This window comes from Globicephala melas, chromosome 15 (genome assembly GCF_963455315.2).
Source record: "Globicephala melas chromosome 15, mGloMel1.2, whole genome shotgun sequence".
Taxonomy (NCBI): Eukaryota; Metazoa; Chordata; class Mammalia; order Artiodactyla; family Delphinidae; genus Globicephala; species Globicephala melas.
The window spans coordinates 52,056,933-52,074,378 of record NC_083328.1 but is presented as its reverse complement, the minus strand read 5'-3'; the positions used below and the strand labels follow the sequence as shown (position 1 = coordinate 52,074,378).

General features: G+C 37.8%; 1 protein-coding gene across 1 annotated transcript in view; it reads right to left on the bottom strand.

Moving 5' to 3' along the window:
• TMX4 (thioredoxin related transmembrane protein 4) overlaps window positions 1-6,583 on the bottom strand; it is a 42,702-nt gene extending 36,119 nt beyond the window's left edge. Inside the window, exon 1 of the mRNA XM_030872579.2 lies at window positions 6,226-6,583. Within this exon, the coding sequence (XP_030728439.2) occupies window positions 6,226-6,410 (185 nt within the window). The 5' untranslated portion in view covers window positions 6,411-6,583. The remainder of the gene's footprint in view (window positions 1-6,225) is intronic.
• Between the last annotated feature and the right edge of the window lie 10,863 nt (window positions 6,584-17,446).

Below are 17,446 nucleotides of genomic sequence, written 5' to 3'. Positions count from 1 at the left end.
AACAGTCAGAGAGGGATCAAGGAATGTTCTAATCTAAGCAGAGAGAACAATGTGTGTGAAGGTGCAGAGTACTGAGCATTTAACTAAAGTTGTATAAAGAGTTAGCACTCTATTTGAAGCTCCATGGTTAGCCCTAAAGAGGTAAGAGAATTCTGATCAGATTCACATTTTGTAAAATGCACCCAGCAGTTCTGTGGATAATGGATCAGGGAAGAATATGATGGAAGCAAAGAGAAGAGGTAGAAGGCTGGCCCTCTCTAGCTCTATCTTTAAAAAAGACTAGTATAGGGGTTCCCTGGTGGTGCAGTGGTTGAGAGTCTGCCTGCCGATGCAGGGGACACAGGTTCATGCCCCAGTCCGGGAAGATCCCACATGCCATGGAGCGGCTGGGCCCGTGAGCCATGGCCGCTGAGCCTGCACGTCCGGAGCCTGTGCTCCGCAATGGGAGAGGCCACAACAGTGAGAGGCCCGCGTGCTGCAAAAAAAAAAAAAAAAAAAAAAAAGACTAGTATAGCCAATTCAAGATCATTCTAAAAGGTCATTAATCTTCCCATTATAGCTCACTGTCCAATCCCTGAGGTCCAGGAGACATGGACCAGAGAACATGGTCCAAGAACAATCTGCTGACATGACATCTTTGAATGTGGATTTTTCTATAAACACTGTATACCTACACTTCCAAGGCAAAGTACATCCTGGTATACAGTAAGTGCTCAATAACTGTTTGCAGAATACATAAGTGAACAAACTTTAAAGAAAATTATATTCTTCATCTGAGAAAATAGTTGTTTTCTACATATTTTCTAAATATCCAAATGGCAGATGAGACTGGGGCAAGCAGTTGGTAAACTCTAGGGAAAAAAGGAACATTTTATTATTAAGTACATTTCAACAGGCATTTCAATATATTGGATAAGAGTTCTGCCAGAGGCATCAGAGAGACCAATTACAAATTAACCATGTGTCTTTGAGCAAGTTAATAATCCCTCCATGCCTCAGCTTTCTCAACTATAAAATGGGATAATAACAGCAGCTACCTTAGAAGGTTATTGAAAGATTAGATGACACATGTAAAGCAGGCACATATTAAGAAAATCATTAATGTAAATGACATTTGTAATATACGCCTGGTTTCAGAGACATTTTTATGATGCGTTAGCTCATCTGAACCTTATGGCCTCACTGTTGTAAGGCAACAAGGCAGATTCAGAGAGACTTGCTGACAGTCACCTCAGACCACACAGAGCAGGAACACAGATGGAGGTATTTGTGTGATAAAAATGTCCAAGGAAAATAAGATCCAACAGAGAAAGACAGAGAGACAGACAGTAGGAATAAGAAAGACATTACCAAAAGAAAGGAAGAAAGTTTGAGGTACAGTTTAATTAACTTCTGATCCTCTTTGCTTTGTTTCCCTAGAACAGTTTCTGCATACAACTGTTTCTGTATACAACATATTTGCTATATCAGTAATGATTAAATCATGCAAATTTCATCATTTTAAAAAATCCTAGTCCCTAATCTCTAGACAGACTATTATATAAATAGAGATTTTGGTGAAACTGACCCTCAAAATATACAAATGCCACTGAGGTAATTTTAGATACTCCATTTTCTTTGTCGCTGTTACCCACTGGTCTGTGGCACTGTTAATGCCATTATTGCTAAGATTTAATCAGAGTTTATTGTGCTGGAATGTACCAAGGTCATCCATTAACCTAGTGTGTTCTTTTGGTGACGGAGATAAAGCAGCCCTGAGTCTCAGAAGTGGGAACTGGTCCACTGTTGTTGCAACTTTTTAAACTATTAGTATTCTTTTGTATCTAAAAGATAGTCATTTAGGATCTACCATGACACCTGCTAGAGAAATTTCACTAGAATGAACACTCCATGAAGGCAGTGACTGGTGCATTGCTTGTACCTAGAACAGAGCCTGGCACATTCTAGGTCACAGTAACTATTTATTACATCAATTAACAAAGGGGAGGTGATAGTGATTATCCTTAGTACCTAAGAAAATATATACAGCTGTTTCCTTCAGTGATATACTAGCTCGTTATTAAAGAACAATTAAAGTCTATTATTCATTCATTCACTGAGTCAAAAAGTATTTATTGAACACCTAGAACTTGACAGTTATTAAGGTTCTGTAAACAGGAGGAGGAAAAACTTTGTTCCTCTAGACAGTTATTAAGGTTCTGTAAACAGGAGGAGGAAAAACTTTGTTCCTCTACTTAAAAGCTTATCATCTAGAGGAGGAGTAAGACAAAAACCAAGTACAAAAACATATAAATTGATTATAAGTTGTGATAAGGTCATGCTAGATACAAATAAGAAAGAATTTTCCTGGGTGGTTTGGGTACAGAGAAGGCAGGGCACCTGTATGAATGGTAAGGAGTGTCAGGAATGAACTCAAAGCGATGTTCTTAGTTTGCAGAAATTACAGAGATGCTAAGTCATGGGTGGACCTCTGAATCCCATAGGGAAAAGGCCTCCTCTTATATGGGTCAGGGTGCAGGCCAGCTGAAAGCATAAGCATGAGTCAGCCAGGCTCTGTGCCTTCCTCCAGGCTCCCCCACTATACAACTACTCTCCTCAGCTTGCACTGGGGATTGCAAAGCTCAGGCCAGCATTCTAGTTCTGGCCTTGCCCACCACTTACTAAGGATATGGGTTAAAGCTTTAACCTCCCAAGTTTTCGTCTCCTTTAGTTAATGAGAATGAGAATAATGATCCTGCACCAGATTTCTGGGATGCTCAAATTCTGAAAGAGGGCATTCTGAATTGCTTACACTGATGTTAGCAATGTAACTATTTACTGTGATGATGATGACGATGGAGAAGATGTGGATGATTACCCTTTGTGGAAACAATGTGAAATCAAATACTTCTATGTTAGCCTATAAGCTCCTCTTTTGCATGCTTTTAAATTACCCATAAAAGTACCTAAGGCAGTGGTTTCCAGTCAGAGGCATTTGGAAGTGTGTATAGGGGATGGAGGTTTAAATATTTTTGATGTCACATGACTACTAGAATGTTATGGGCAGGGGCCAGGGATGCCAAAGGTTCTGCAATGTGTGAGCCATCCCCACATATCAAAGAACTGTCCAACTCAAAATGGTAATAGTACCCTGGTGAGAACCACTGAGGAATGCTCAAGAGAGAGGAAGCATTCAACAAACATCTGCTAAATAAACAAATGCTACCTATGCTACTTATTTCCTTCACAGCCCAGCAGACATGCCAGTCCCTTGAGATCAAGAAATGTAATTTATTCACCTTCATCCTCCCAAGTCCCCAACCCTGAACCTGACACATAACAAGCATTTAATGACTATCTCTTATACATTCAATCAATAAATCACCACTGTCGATGAAACTGCAAGAAATTATAACTATTTGATATGGGCAAGTTAAGGCAATGATGTTCTCTCCAAGTATAAGAAGGATACTAGAAAAACAACACTAAAACCAAGAGGTCCTAGGGAAATACATGAGGCTTTTCTCCATCACCAGATGACTAGTTTCAATTTTGAAACATGATCATCCCAAGAACAAAGTCAGAAAAAGTATTGCTTTATAAAGATTTCTATGCCTTAGAGATAAATATTTTAGATATTTTAACCCAAAGACATATTTTTCCTCTAGATATCAGTTTAAAGTATGTGGGTCAAAATTAAGCTTTGTAGATATCTACTTATAGACTTGGGGTAAAAAAGCCACCAGAACAGCATTATATTGTATATTTTTGTGTTTCAAAAGAACAAAAGTAGTATTCTCAAGCACTGATATGATGGGAACCAAGCAAGTGTTGGTTCAAAATAAATTATTGATACCAATCTAACCAGGAATTGTATTATAGGAACTTTGTACGAAGTGGGATCAAAAAGAAAAAGTCCCCAGAGGAGAGGTAGCATATAAACAAATGAACAAGTAAAGAACTGTCATTCAAAGTAATGTTAAAATTTTAATATTATCAGAAAGCCTCCTAACTTGCTTCTTTTGAGAAGTTAAATATATCATCACCTGTGGATCCCTAAAAATCTCCATTTATTATGACCAGTTCATCTGAACAAAGTACTAACATGGGAGCAAGTATTAACACATTTTGTTTTTCTCTTATAGACACCAGAAAAAAAAATCTGATAACTTACTGGATGTTTGAAAGAATTTCTAGAAATTTATAGTAGGCTTATAGTGGTACTGAAGATATAAATTTTATTTTTTTTAAGTGTTGGATTTTGTCAAAGGGATGAGGAATATCACAAATAAACAGCCACAATTTTCTTCAGGACGAGCACTTAGCTTCTGGAATTTGGAAGTAATGGTTCTTTCCTTTCTAGCTGTACTTCATTCATATCAACCTATTCTGAAGTGTACTCGATGAAAAGAGAACTTCTAAGAAGATCTCAAGTGTCTACACAGCTTACTTTCGGTTACAAGTATCATCCTGAACCAGAGCCCAAACATAACTCCATACAATGGACACATAGCAAGCTTACAACAATTGATTACTACACCTCAGCTTGTACACTTATGAAGTAAAATTTGAACCATCAACATAGCCATAAGAGTTGTTGGCTGTTGCTTGTTTATAATCTTAACTTGGCTTACACTTACCTGAGCTTTAGTGTTCTTAGTTTTTACTTAAAAAAAGAAAAATAAGAACATAGCTACTCCAAAAGGAACTATAAAGGAGTTGAGGCCATTAAACATAACAAGTCTTTTCTGCTTTGATCTTCATCATGCACATACACAAACTCAGTTTTAATCAGAAAACTGACATCTAGAAAACCTCCATTGTACAAGCACCTACTTAAAAAACAACTTTCTGTACTACTAGCTGATAAAACAATCTCTCTAAAACTCTTGCAATTATTACAAACATGACAGTCCTGTCATGCTTACTTTAAAATTTTCTCTCTTAAATAGAAAATGACCTCAACTCTATTCAAAGTAGTTAATTGGTTAATTTTAATCAGTGCTTCATGTCTACAGATCTCTTTAATAATTTCATTGATTTATTATGATACCAAAGGCATTTTACTTTGAAGTCTAAAATATCCCCTGCTTTGTGACCAAAAGGTAAATATTTGTTTGAAACAGTACTGTGCATTATGTTCTTTGAACAATGTCATCTACTAAGTGACTTACAACTTTTGGGCCTGAGGTTTTCAGTCTATAGAATAATCTGTTTGCAATCTAAATTCAAAGAATCAAAATTTAGTCTTAAGACAAATGAAGGAAAATTTCAATTCTGTGAAAGTCTGTGTCCTCAACGTAAAATTAGTTAAGAGATGTTAGCAATCAAGTATGTGTATCATCTGAAAACCACAGGCTAAGGAGATGTGGTCTCGGTGATTATTTCTTCAGCCATTCTCCATTTTCCCCCACGATGGTCTCTAGCCTATTGAGACATCTGCCCACTGCCTATTTCAAGCCGTCTTTCGAATGGTTACTTCCTTCCTAAATTTTAAACTATAATGAATAAATCTTCCCTGCTCCTAACTCAAAACTGCATTTTCCCACCTCTCCTCAAGCCAAGGCACTATCCAATATGTACCTTTTATTGTTCAAAAGGGGCAATTTATTAATATCCTTTTCTTTAAGACACTAGCACAATTAAGTTATGATACCTACCCAGAAATCTCTACCTCTAAAAACTATAGCAAATATCAACATTTATTTGCAAACTTGTTTTAAAGCTTCAAAGCACCCACCTTTCCGTTTATCTTTCACAAGGACATCGGGTCTTCAAAATGAAGACTGAGATACTTTGTACAGACTGGTCTGCCCTTCACCATGCTGCAATTATTCATTCAACAAGTACCTTGCCTAGTCAGTGCTACGTTATTTGTTCCGTACAGAAGCGTCACTGAATGACAGCCCTTTCCCCTCTACATACACTTTTACCAAAAGCTAGAGACTTTCTTGCAGATTTCTCTGTTCCCCTTCCTCCCCTTGGTAAACCGCTCATCCACCCCATCCCTAAAACACTTCCTCTCAAAATAGGTAACTAGTCAGGCAGGAGAGGATGCGCTACACCCGCAGCCCTCAACGCGGAGGGCCGGGCGCGCATGCGCAGCGTCGGGGGCCTGGCCCAGCTCTGCAGGTCGCTGGCTGGGCGGGTCCCGGCCCGAGGTCTAGCCCAGTAGGCACTGCGGTAGTGGGAGAGGGCGGCAGCCGCGAAGGCCGTGTGGCGAGCGGGGCGGGCGGGCACACTCACAATTTCAGCATCCACTCGCCCTCCAACACCAGCGTCCAGTTGGAGGCTGTCATGGGCCGCACCAGGCTCCGCTCCTGCGGCAGCACGGCCTGCTCCGGGCCGGCCTCCGCCTCCGCAGCTGCCGCCGCCGCGACCCAGGCGACCAGGAGCGCCGTGAGCAGCGAGCCACGGCGACCGCTCTCCATGTCTGGACGCGGAGCGAGGCACCTCGGCAGGGTCTGGGGCAGAGGGTACGGCCGGCCTACGGGCCGGGCCTTCCCAAGTAGTGCGAGCAAAAACCGGGCCGCCCCACCTCCGCCCTACCGCGCCGACCAGCCCAGCTCGAGAATGGGATGGCAGTCACCGCCTCTTATCGGCCCGGGCCGCGGAGGCCACGCCCCCTCCCGCCTCGACTCGCTGTTGCCCGGGGCGTCGGTTGCCTTGGCAACGGCCGCCCTCCCCCTCCTGACCGCTGCGTTGAAAATAAACAGATGAGCCGTTGTTGCTTAACTGAGAACCTGCCCGGCGTGTGCCTGGGCTCCAGTAGGGGGTGCGGGGGGCGGGGGGGGGATGGCGGTTGGTGCGTGTGGCTTTTTCTAAAGAGAAACGTCTCCAGTAATAAAAAAATGCATCACCTATTCAATGGTAGCAAAAATAACAGCAATGGACTACAAGTAAACTGCTGAATGGAAAAACAAAAGGACATGTTGGGCATCTCTTACTGAATGGGAGAGGAAATTTTAAGTACTCTTTGCCTGTGTATAATGAAGTAGCACTGCCTAATTGGAGATAATGAAACTAGACCATGCAATTCTATTTTTTACAAAAACAATGTTAATTTCACAAAAAAACGTTTAAAACATGGGTACTAACAGATAAAATGAGTCAATAAGAATAGTGCCAGTTGCGATTAAATGACTTCTCGCTTCTCTTGGCTACACTTTTGTTAGATCTAAAATGAGAATGGCCTTAAATGATTTCCACATCTCTTTCCAGATACCCATTCGATGCATCTGTACCTTGAGATCACTCCACCCTTAGTATGTAAGACTGAATTAAAATCAGAGGTCGGGTGTGCTGTTTCAAAGTGTTGCTTTACAAGAATTCATTAGATGTGAAAAGCATAAAACTGGGTAGTGTGGTCAATATATAATGAAAAAGTGTGATTTCTGTCCTGGGCAGAAATCAAATCAACAAAGACAGCTATGCAACTAAGAGTATTGCAGGGCACATGAGATCAATCTCCAATCAGTACTTACAGGTGACAAAGATGAATTTTGCCGGCAGAGATGATCATACCTGAATTAGGTGTTAATTAGTTGTTGCTCAATTCTGTGTGGAGCCAGCCCTTATCTGTAAGACCCAAATTTACAAACCACTGTAAACTTGGAAAGTGGCCTTGCAGTAAATGTTACCAAAAGTCAGTTATTTTATACAGATCAGTCCTATAAACTCAGTGGGAAATATTTTATTTTGTTTTTAGGAAGAAATGGCATACACAGAAATTCTATCATTCTTTTCAGTGTAGCTTTTGTATATGATATATGATTGGTAAAACAAATTCTTAAAATAGGATCTGATATTAAGGAATTAGTGTTAAATTTTGTTGGGTGTGATAATGGTGTTATGATTATATTTTAGAAGCCTTTATTGGTTACAGATAGTGAAATATTTATGGGTGAAATAATATGATGTCTAAAATTCTCTTTACTCCAAAAATAAAATTTGGGGGCGGTGGAAGGAAAATGGATGAAACAAAAGTAGCACAACATCAATCAGTGCTGAAGCTAAGTTCATTTTTGCTATTCTCTCTATTTTTGTGTAGGCTGGAAAATTTGCAAAATGAAAAGTTAGGAAAGGAGAGTATCATTGCTGAAGCTCTTCCTTACTTCTAACACAAAATGAGTGTTCAAGGATTGCATTTCTTGGCCTTCAGACTAGGGTCACTAGGAAGGAGTATAGCAAGCATGTGTGGGCAAGTGTGTGATGGGGTGGCACAGACTAGGCTAGGGCATTGGCCTGACACTTTCTACCTATGTGACTTGGGGCTAAAACCAGTTAACACCAACTTTTCTTTTTAAATGCAGGTAATAATAGAACCTACTGCATAAGGTGGCTATAAAGATTAAATGAGATAAATATAAATATATATTGAGATATAAATGAGATAAATATAATGCCTAGATAATTAGGTCAGGGCTCAATCCTTTTCATGTTTAAAGCATGGAATCACAGTTTATAGAAGATTGGTACTTGGCACTGGGGGAAAGAACTTTTGTCCCTAGAGCAGTTTCCAGTGGTGGCACTGTGGGCAGCTATGGTTACACAAAAACACATGGCTCCTAGTAGGAAAAGGAAGCAAGATAACAACAAATATTCCAATGGTAGAAACTTTAAAAACATAGTAACAAGCAAAGACCTTGATAAAATTGGCAATGTGGGAGTTAATATTACTAAGATAAGGAGATAAGGAGATTGTATTCAGATTACAAACTCCATAGTAATAAGTTATAGAAGTAATATGCACTGATTTTCCTATTGAGGATGGAGAAACATTAAATAAGCTACACAATGCTGTAAAATTAGTCCATAAAGTAATAATAGTACAGGAATTTAATTACACAAACAGATTTGCTAAATGCCTTACAGGAACAAGAGGTGGAGGGAGAATTATTAAATAGGACACTTCCTAGAACAGATGGTAGAAGAAACCATAAATGATTGAAATAAACTGAATTGTTCCAGGCTAGTGACTAGAAATGAATCCAAAAGGAGCCGTGATAAGCCTCTAAGAAACAGCAAACAGCAACCCCAGGACCACCTGCTAGGGAAAGAGAATCAACTAATTTTTTTTCAAAACTAATAAGTGAGCTCAGGAAAAGCTGCATACAAGAGATATATACACAGGTCAATTCTCTTCCTATATACCAGTAAGAATTAATTTTAAAATGTAATATAGACAAACATCACATTCAAGAGCAACAAAAACTACCCAAAGAAAGAAAGAAACATGCAAGACATATGAAAAAAGCTAGAGGACTTTGTGGAGATGTCAATTTCCCCAAATTAATCTGTAAATCTAATGCAATAGGATTCAAAATCCAACCAACTTCTTTCATTTAGAATTCTAAAAATCTATCTTAAAAAGTTAATGCTTAAGTCTAGACAATAGTATTTTGAAAAAGACCAATGATGTAGGTCTTGCTCTCTCAGGTATTAAATCTGCTATAAAGTTACAATAAAACAGGGAGGTATTGGTATAAGAAGAAGCAAATAGAAAAATGGATCAGAGTAAAGACTCAATAAACAAAACTATATGTATATGGATATTTATATATGTTAAAGGTGGTGTAGTTGACAGGATAAAGTAGACTTAGATTGCAGTGACAAACAACCCCCCAAATTTCAGAGGCTTGACTCATAAAGTTCCTTTCTCTGTCATGCAAAATCCTCTTTGGCCTAAGAGACTCTGGGGAAGCTGAACACTAGGCAGGGTCTACGTAATACATGCTGCTTCAGTCTTATGGCTCTGCCACCTCAACACGAGACCTTCCCCATGATCATAGCAGGGAAAGGGAAAAGTAAAAGACCGCAAGGAGCTTTTGGCTTCCTTAGGCCAGAAGTAGCACATCCCAATTCAGCTCATGGTCCACTGGCCAGAACTAATCATAAGACTGCATCACTTATAGGAAGGGTGGTCATCCATGGGAAATGAATATTGATGCATACTAATAATGTCCAAAAACAGCATTTCAAATAGGTGGGAGCAATTGGACTGATGCATAGTAGTGTTAGGACAATTTCCTCCTCATTGAGGAAAAAAATATCTCTACCTCAATCTACATATCAAAATATTTTTCAGATCCACTAGTGAAAAAGTATACGATAACAAGTGTTCTTGGAAAGCTTTTGGGGGAATACTTTTATAATCATCTGATGGGCAAAGCCTTCCTAAGTAACACAAGAAACACTGAGGCCATAAAAGGATTCTGGTAAATTTGCCACCCAATAAAAACAATTTTTAAGTAAAGCCAAACTGAGCAAAATGACCTGAAATACACACAACACACAAAGGTTTAAATTCAAGAAGTTCTACAAATAATTAAGAGAAAGATATACCGCCCAATAAGGAAAATAGAAAAGAAAATAAATACCCTCAGAAGAAGAAATCCAAATGCCAGACGAATATGAAAACCTGTGCCTGCGTACTGCGGATCAGAAAAAGGACATTTTATAGTTGCAAATACAGTTTATTTGATAATTCCCTGTGATTCCCCTTGGAGTCCAGTCAACTGCGATTAGGACCAGCCACCCCAATATTATAAAGTCTTCACTGGACTCTAATTACAATAGCTCCCTTTCTGTAACTACTTGCCCCCTCATTTTCTGATTATATTGTCTGATTACATGATATTTGGGAACCTGGCAAGTTAGTGTCAATTTTAAAGTAGGATTAAATGGGAACTGGAAAAGAGAGAGGCACAAATTTTATTCAAAGCAATTGTGTGCTACAAATCTGGCAAATTGTACATGAAGGGGAACAACAAAACCATCAAGGAATCCAAGTATAAATATTATGTGTAATGATTGGTAATCTCTAATAATCACCAGGCCCTGGATATTGGAGTATACCAGGCAGTTTCTTCATTTCATTCAGCAAATTTTATGGAGCATATATTATGTGCAGGCCTTATGCTAGATTCTGTGAGATCAAGAGAGGCATGAGTCTCCTTTCTTAATGAGGAGGCATAATAAAAGTTAAATAATGTTCAGAAAACACTAAGTATTCAATGGTCTAGAGCATTTCAGAATAGGAAGGTTGAGAATATGCCACAGAAGATATTGAGCTTTAGAGCTCCTCTGATAGGAATAGAACAGACAAAGAAAAGAAGCAGAGAAAATTCCAGATGGAGAAGATGCCCTGATAAGAACCCCCAAATTTAACTCTCAGCCTTAAAAAAAAATCTAAACCATGTTTATTATGAACAAATATCTGTTGTCTTGGCATTTGAAGGTTGGGAAATCAGGCTAACTGTATTCGTGTACTTAACACAGTTAGTCAAGATTTACTTTTATCGTAGAGAAGAAACTGGGAAGGAACAAAGATGTCCATTGAGTTTATTGCTCTGCTCCAAGGCAATAAAACATGTTAACTAAATCATCAGTTCTTGTTATCTATACAAGAATTCATTTTACAAATCTCATTTTAGTAAATATTTCTTGATATTTGAACCAAATATTTCCCAAGGTACTTAAATCATGCATTAAAAAAAATTTTCCTTTTGTCTTATTTACATTTCAGTGAAAGTAAAGAACAACAGTTCACCATTTAATAAACTTAAGTTTATATTCCTAAGTATAATTTTTGTCCATATTTCAAGCTCCTCTCACTTTGTCATCATATTTGAAATCCAAAATTAGACACAGATAAGCATTAAAATATTAGACAGTACAGGCCAAGAATTGAACATTTCTCATTTTACCTAATAAAATACTTTGGGATAATCACTAGGCAGTAACTTATATGTTCCTGATAGAAGCTGAGAAAACAATTTTGCTTGTCTTACAAGAGAAAATATGACTAAAATGTAACTAAAAGTCCATATTTCACATAAATCAGTAGTACAATTTACTATTAAAGCATAAACATAACACTTAAAAATTATAAACATAGTAGGATAGATTCTACATAACACCATTTTGCCCAACTGCCAGTGACTTGCTGGTAAATGATCAACAACCCACATCCCTGAGGCTAAGAAGCCCAGACTTGTTGAGTTTGTCAATTTTTGTGTGCTAAGTACTCCCACATGACTGATTTCAAACTACCAACTTGATATCCACCAGCTAGAAGCATTTCTGAAAATTTGCCAGTTGGCTCTTACAAGCTGGCGCAAGATGACTCCAGCATCCCACTGCAAACACTGATAATACTCTACTACCACTCAATACAATTGCTTACCCTTTATTGTTTTAAATACTAAAGATAGGGGTTTAAAAACTTTAAAATACTTTTAAAATATATGGATATAAGTGTGTGTATGTGTTTTGCAAATTTATGAACTTAAAATACTACCCTTGATTCAATTCCATGCTTTTGGGCACTTACTAAATTTCTTAAAAAAAAAAAAAATTTTAAACATAACCAAAGAACACGTATGTTTTCAAGTGAGTCCTTACATAAAGATGTACCTGGTGTTGAGTTACTGTTTGCATCTGTTGCTGTGAATGCACACACACACAGACACACACACACACACATCATTGAATGTTTTCTTTGAAGTATAGTTGATTTACAATGTTTCAGGTATACAGCAAAGTGATTCAGTTATACATACATAGATACATGTATTCTTTTTCAGATTTTTTTCCATTATTGGTTATTACAAGATATTGAATATAGTTACCTGAGCTATACAGTAGGTCCTTGTTTATCTATTTTGTATATACTACTGTGTATCTGTTAAACCCAAATTCCCAATTTATCCCTCCCCCATCCTTTCCTGTTTGGTAACTGTAAGTTTGTTTTCTATGCCTGTGAATCTGTTTCTGTTTTGTAAATGAGTTCATTTGTATCATCTTTTTAAGATTCCATATCTAAGTGCTATCATATGATATTTGTCTTTCACTGTCGGACTTCACTTATTATGATAATCTCTAGGTCCATCCATGTTGCTGCATTAATCCCATACTGTTTTGATTAGTGTATCTTATAACATATCTTGATATCTGGTAGAGAAAAGTGTATGCCTTTGTCTATGCTTTTCATAATTTACTTGGATAGTCTTATTTCTCTATTTTTCCATATATATTTTAGAATCATTTGATTTGGACCAATCATAAAAACAAACGAACTAAAACTGCTGAGATTTTTTAAATTGTGATTATACTGGATATATAAATCAATTTACAAGAACTAACATTTTAACAATATGGAATTTTCTAATCTATCAGTGATGTATAGCAGTAAATACATCTTATTTAATGATTTTGACTAAAGTTTTATGATTTTCTCCATAGAGATAACACAGTTTTTTTGTCATGTATACTACTAATTACTTTTTTTTTTTTTTTTTGGCTGCACCACATGGCAGGCAGGATCTTATTTCCCCCACCAAGGATTGAATCCGTGCCCCCTGCAGTGGAAGCCAGGAGTCCTAACCACTTGGCTACCAGGAAAGTCCTTAATTACTCTATTTTAAAGTGCTATTTTAATTGGTCTCTCTTATATTTTCCTCTCTAAGACTTGTTTCTGGGACATATGGCTGCAAACGATTTTAAATATAGATTTAGTATACACTTAATTGTTAAACTCAGTTCTGGAAAAAAATTGTCTGAAGTTTTGTGGCAGAAAAAATTTTAAGGTGGCCTCTGGTGTACATACCCTGTATAAGCCCCTCCTCTTGTGTGTGGGCAGGACCTGTAAATATAATGAGATATCTCCCCATGATTAGGTCAAGCTATATGGCATAGGTGAAGGGATTCTGCAGATGTCATTAAATTCTCCAATCATTTGAAAGCTCTTAAAGCCCTTACTAAGGGCTTTAAGCTACTAAGGGCTAAGGGCTTAAAACTCTTAGCCCTTCCTAAGGAACGACACTCTCCCTCTGGCCTTGGCGAAGGAGGCCCCCATATTGTGAGCTGGCTGTGGAGAGGTCTGGCCTCGAGCAGCTGAGAGCCTCAGTTCCACAACTATAAGAAACTGAATTCTATCAATTACCTGAATGAGCTTGGAAAGGGGCCCTGCTATCCTGATGAGAACACTGGGGTCAACATGTTGATTTCAGATATGGGAGACTGTGACCAGAGAGCTCTAGTATGTCTGCCTGGGCTCGTGGCCCACAGAAACAATGAAATAATAAATATGTGTTTTTTAAGCCATTATGTTTTGGTAGTTTGTCACACAAACTTGTAGACACTATCAGATGAAATAACTCCTGTTGGTCCCTAGTTTGCTAAGAAATTTTTTTAAGAACAGAGGTTGAATTTTATCAAATACATTTTGTGCACTTTTCAAAAATATCATAGAGTTTTCTTCCTTCAAAAGATTCATGTGTTGTATTATATTAACTGATATTCTTATATTAAAGCAAACTTTCATTCTGAGGGAGAGCTTTCTTATATCTTGACCTCCTGTTCCTCTCTTCAACAGGCGCCCCTAAATTTACAGATTCACTCAAGGTTGAGAGAAAGTGAGACTGGAGGAGACAAGGCCAACTTCACAACAGCAAAAAAGGAGAAAACTGGAAAGTCACTGATAAACTGTGGGGTCTGGGGGCTTCCTGACACACACTGAGAGACCCCACCATTTGTGAAAGCCACACACTAACAAGAGCAATTATATGTACATATGTGGTAATTTTCACTTATATTTGTAAGATTTTCTAAGAAAAAACTTTCCTGTTTTGTTTCTTTTCTTCCAATGGTACATCTGTCAGTTTTCTATGGAATACTAGGTGTCCAAGAAACACAATTTTCACAAAATTTACTAGTTTTTTAAAGCATCATTTAGTATTTAAAGGTCTTTCTTAATCATTTTTTTTCAAATCACCATCTTTAAGGTGACTTACATAAGTCCTTGATGAAAGTGTACTAGATACTAAAATTGGTAAGTGTGGCATATAGCCCAGTGTCAACCATAGAAAAGAGACTCAGAAATGATTTGTGGCCTTAATTCATTAGACATCTTCATCATGTTTAGCCAAGTGAGTTTATATGAATAGTTTCACATCACACATATCACATTATAGACCCTTCACAAGGTCAGATTTGTAAATGAGCAGTTGCTGTTTTAGTAAGAAGGACACTGTGAAATAAGTTTCCGTTAACTTGTTATCAGAAAGTGAAGTTATCACTGGCCCTATATTGCAGATGGAAACTATTTTGCAATACTTAAAATACAAAATTTGTAGTATATGTAAACCCTTCCATTTGTTAAAATGGGATTTTATTCCAAAAAGGACTGATTATGAATTCATAAACAAGTCAGGAGAGAGGATGTAGAGATTGCCACGGTGTTGTGAAGTGGGTTTTTTCATTTTATGATAATTCATTGAACTATAGATTTGTGTTTTGTGTGCTTTTCTACATGTATGTGTTACTTTACCTAAAGTATTGGAAAATTTCATATTCTTGCAGTTTGTTTAACATAAGATAATGTTGATCATATTGGAAAAATCAATAAATTAGGTAGGTTATAAAATAGCACAAGTAGTATAATATCATATTGGAAAAATTCACAAGTATGTTCATGCACATACAAAAATCTTGAAATATATACACCAACAATTTCCCAGGGGCGAATGTAAAAGTGTTGTAGTGTGTAGCTATAACTAGTCTAGTTATAGATAACGCTATGTAGGTATATAAAGAGCTTCCTCATTTTTTTTTTTTTTTTTTTTTTTTTGCGATACGCGGGCCTCTCACTGTTGTGGCCTCTCCCGTTGCTCCGGACGCGCAGGCTCAGCGGCCATGGCTCAAGGGCCTAGCCGCTCCGCGGCATGTGGGATCTTCCCGGACCGGACACGAACCTGTGTTCCCTTCATCGGCAGGCGGACTCTCAACCACTGCGCCACCAGGGAAGCCCGAGCTTCCTCATTTTTTTACAGCTTCAGTATTTATGTATAATTTAATCCGTTTTCTGTTGATGACATTTAGTTTATTTCTCTCCTAAACAGTGTTGCAACGAATAATCTTTTACACACAATGAATTGCTTATGTGCAAGTCTATCTATAGAAGAGTTTCCTAGAAGTAGAATAGCTGACTTAAGGAAACATGCATTTGTACCTTTGACAGCCATGGCCCAATGGTCCTTCAAAGAGATTATCTCAATTTTATGCTTCCATAAGCAACGGATGAAAGTACCTGTTTCCACATCCCACAATGTATGAAAGTACTTCTGTGTCAATGCAATTTGTATCTACTCCATTTCCACCCCCCCGCAAACTTGCTTAATGCAGAAAATGTAAAAACTATACAATAAACAAATATTTTGGATGGTATTAAAAGTGATCCCCTCTCCCCTGACCCTTTTTCTAGCTTTGATTTTTTTTTTTAGATTTTCACATTAACAGAAAAAAATCACGCTACAGAACAGTATGTATAATATACCACTAGGGGTGTAAAAAGTGTTAGAAAAAGAATAGAAGTATGTATGTGCAGAACAGTTCTTTAGAAGTTGAAATAACACATAGATTCCCATGAATCAGAGAGATATTTCCCAGTCCTGAGCTTTATTAAATGTGGCAAGGGCCTACACAACCAAAATGCTCAGATGAAGCACAGAGAGGTCTGTGAAGTTATGGAGGCCCTCCCCTTCCACCCCACATCAGCTAGAGCTGCACTCTCTATATGAGGTCCACAGGATCACCTGCCACAGTGGGAGCATTTAATTAGGAAGCATCTTCATTTTATACCCAGGTATAGCCTACCTGACATTCTCCCAGGATGCCCAAGTCAATGATACTGGGTTCTATTTACTATAGGTTACCCTTAGCCAGGACCGCCCCCCAGGGACCTTTTAGAAACAGTGCCTCTGCCTCCTAACAGACATCAGTAAGTCTATTTACCTAGAGGTCCATATGCCTCTCCCTTGGGGGCATATTCTCTGTAAAGGAACGAGTAGATCTCAGCCAGCTGATTTAACTCTTTCCTCCCAGAAGGATACACTACAGTGTCTTAGGGAAGCTGGATAGCTGGGAATGGTGTAAGATGGAGATTTTAAACTGAATATCTTTTTTGTCCCATGTGAATGTATTACCTATTAAAATGATTATATAAATACAAATAGCAAAATTAGTAAATTAGAAACATGCAGTTTATAACCAGTAGAACATGATATTTCTGAATCCTTATTTTGTGCACATTCATGGAAAAATGTTATATGCTTCTATGCTGTAGTTAAATATCGCCAATTTAATTTTGGTAATGGAATATTTGGCACAGAGAAAATTGAGAGTGAGGAAGAGAGTGTAACAAGATTAAAGTCCTTTGGCTAAGAACAGTACAGATTCTTGTGTTTGGTTTTGGAGCTTTGCCTAATAACAGCCTATTTTTTTCTTCCTGAAATATATTAGTGGATTTTATGGGATTTCTGAATGAATTAATAGCATTTCCATTTCTAGGTTTGACCATTGTATTTTATTGTGCTTTCTGAAGTAATGGCTAGGCTTCAGGACATTATACTAGCCCTGTCCTTGTCAGTTTATTGCCTTAGCAAGACAACTTTTTTGTCTTAGGTGC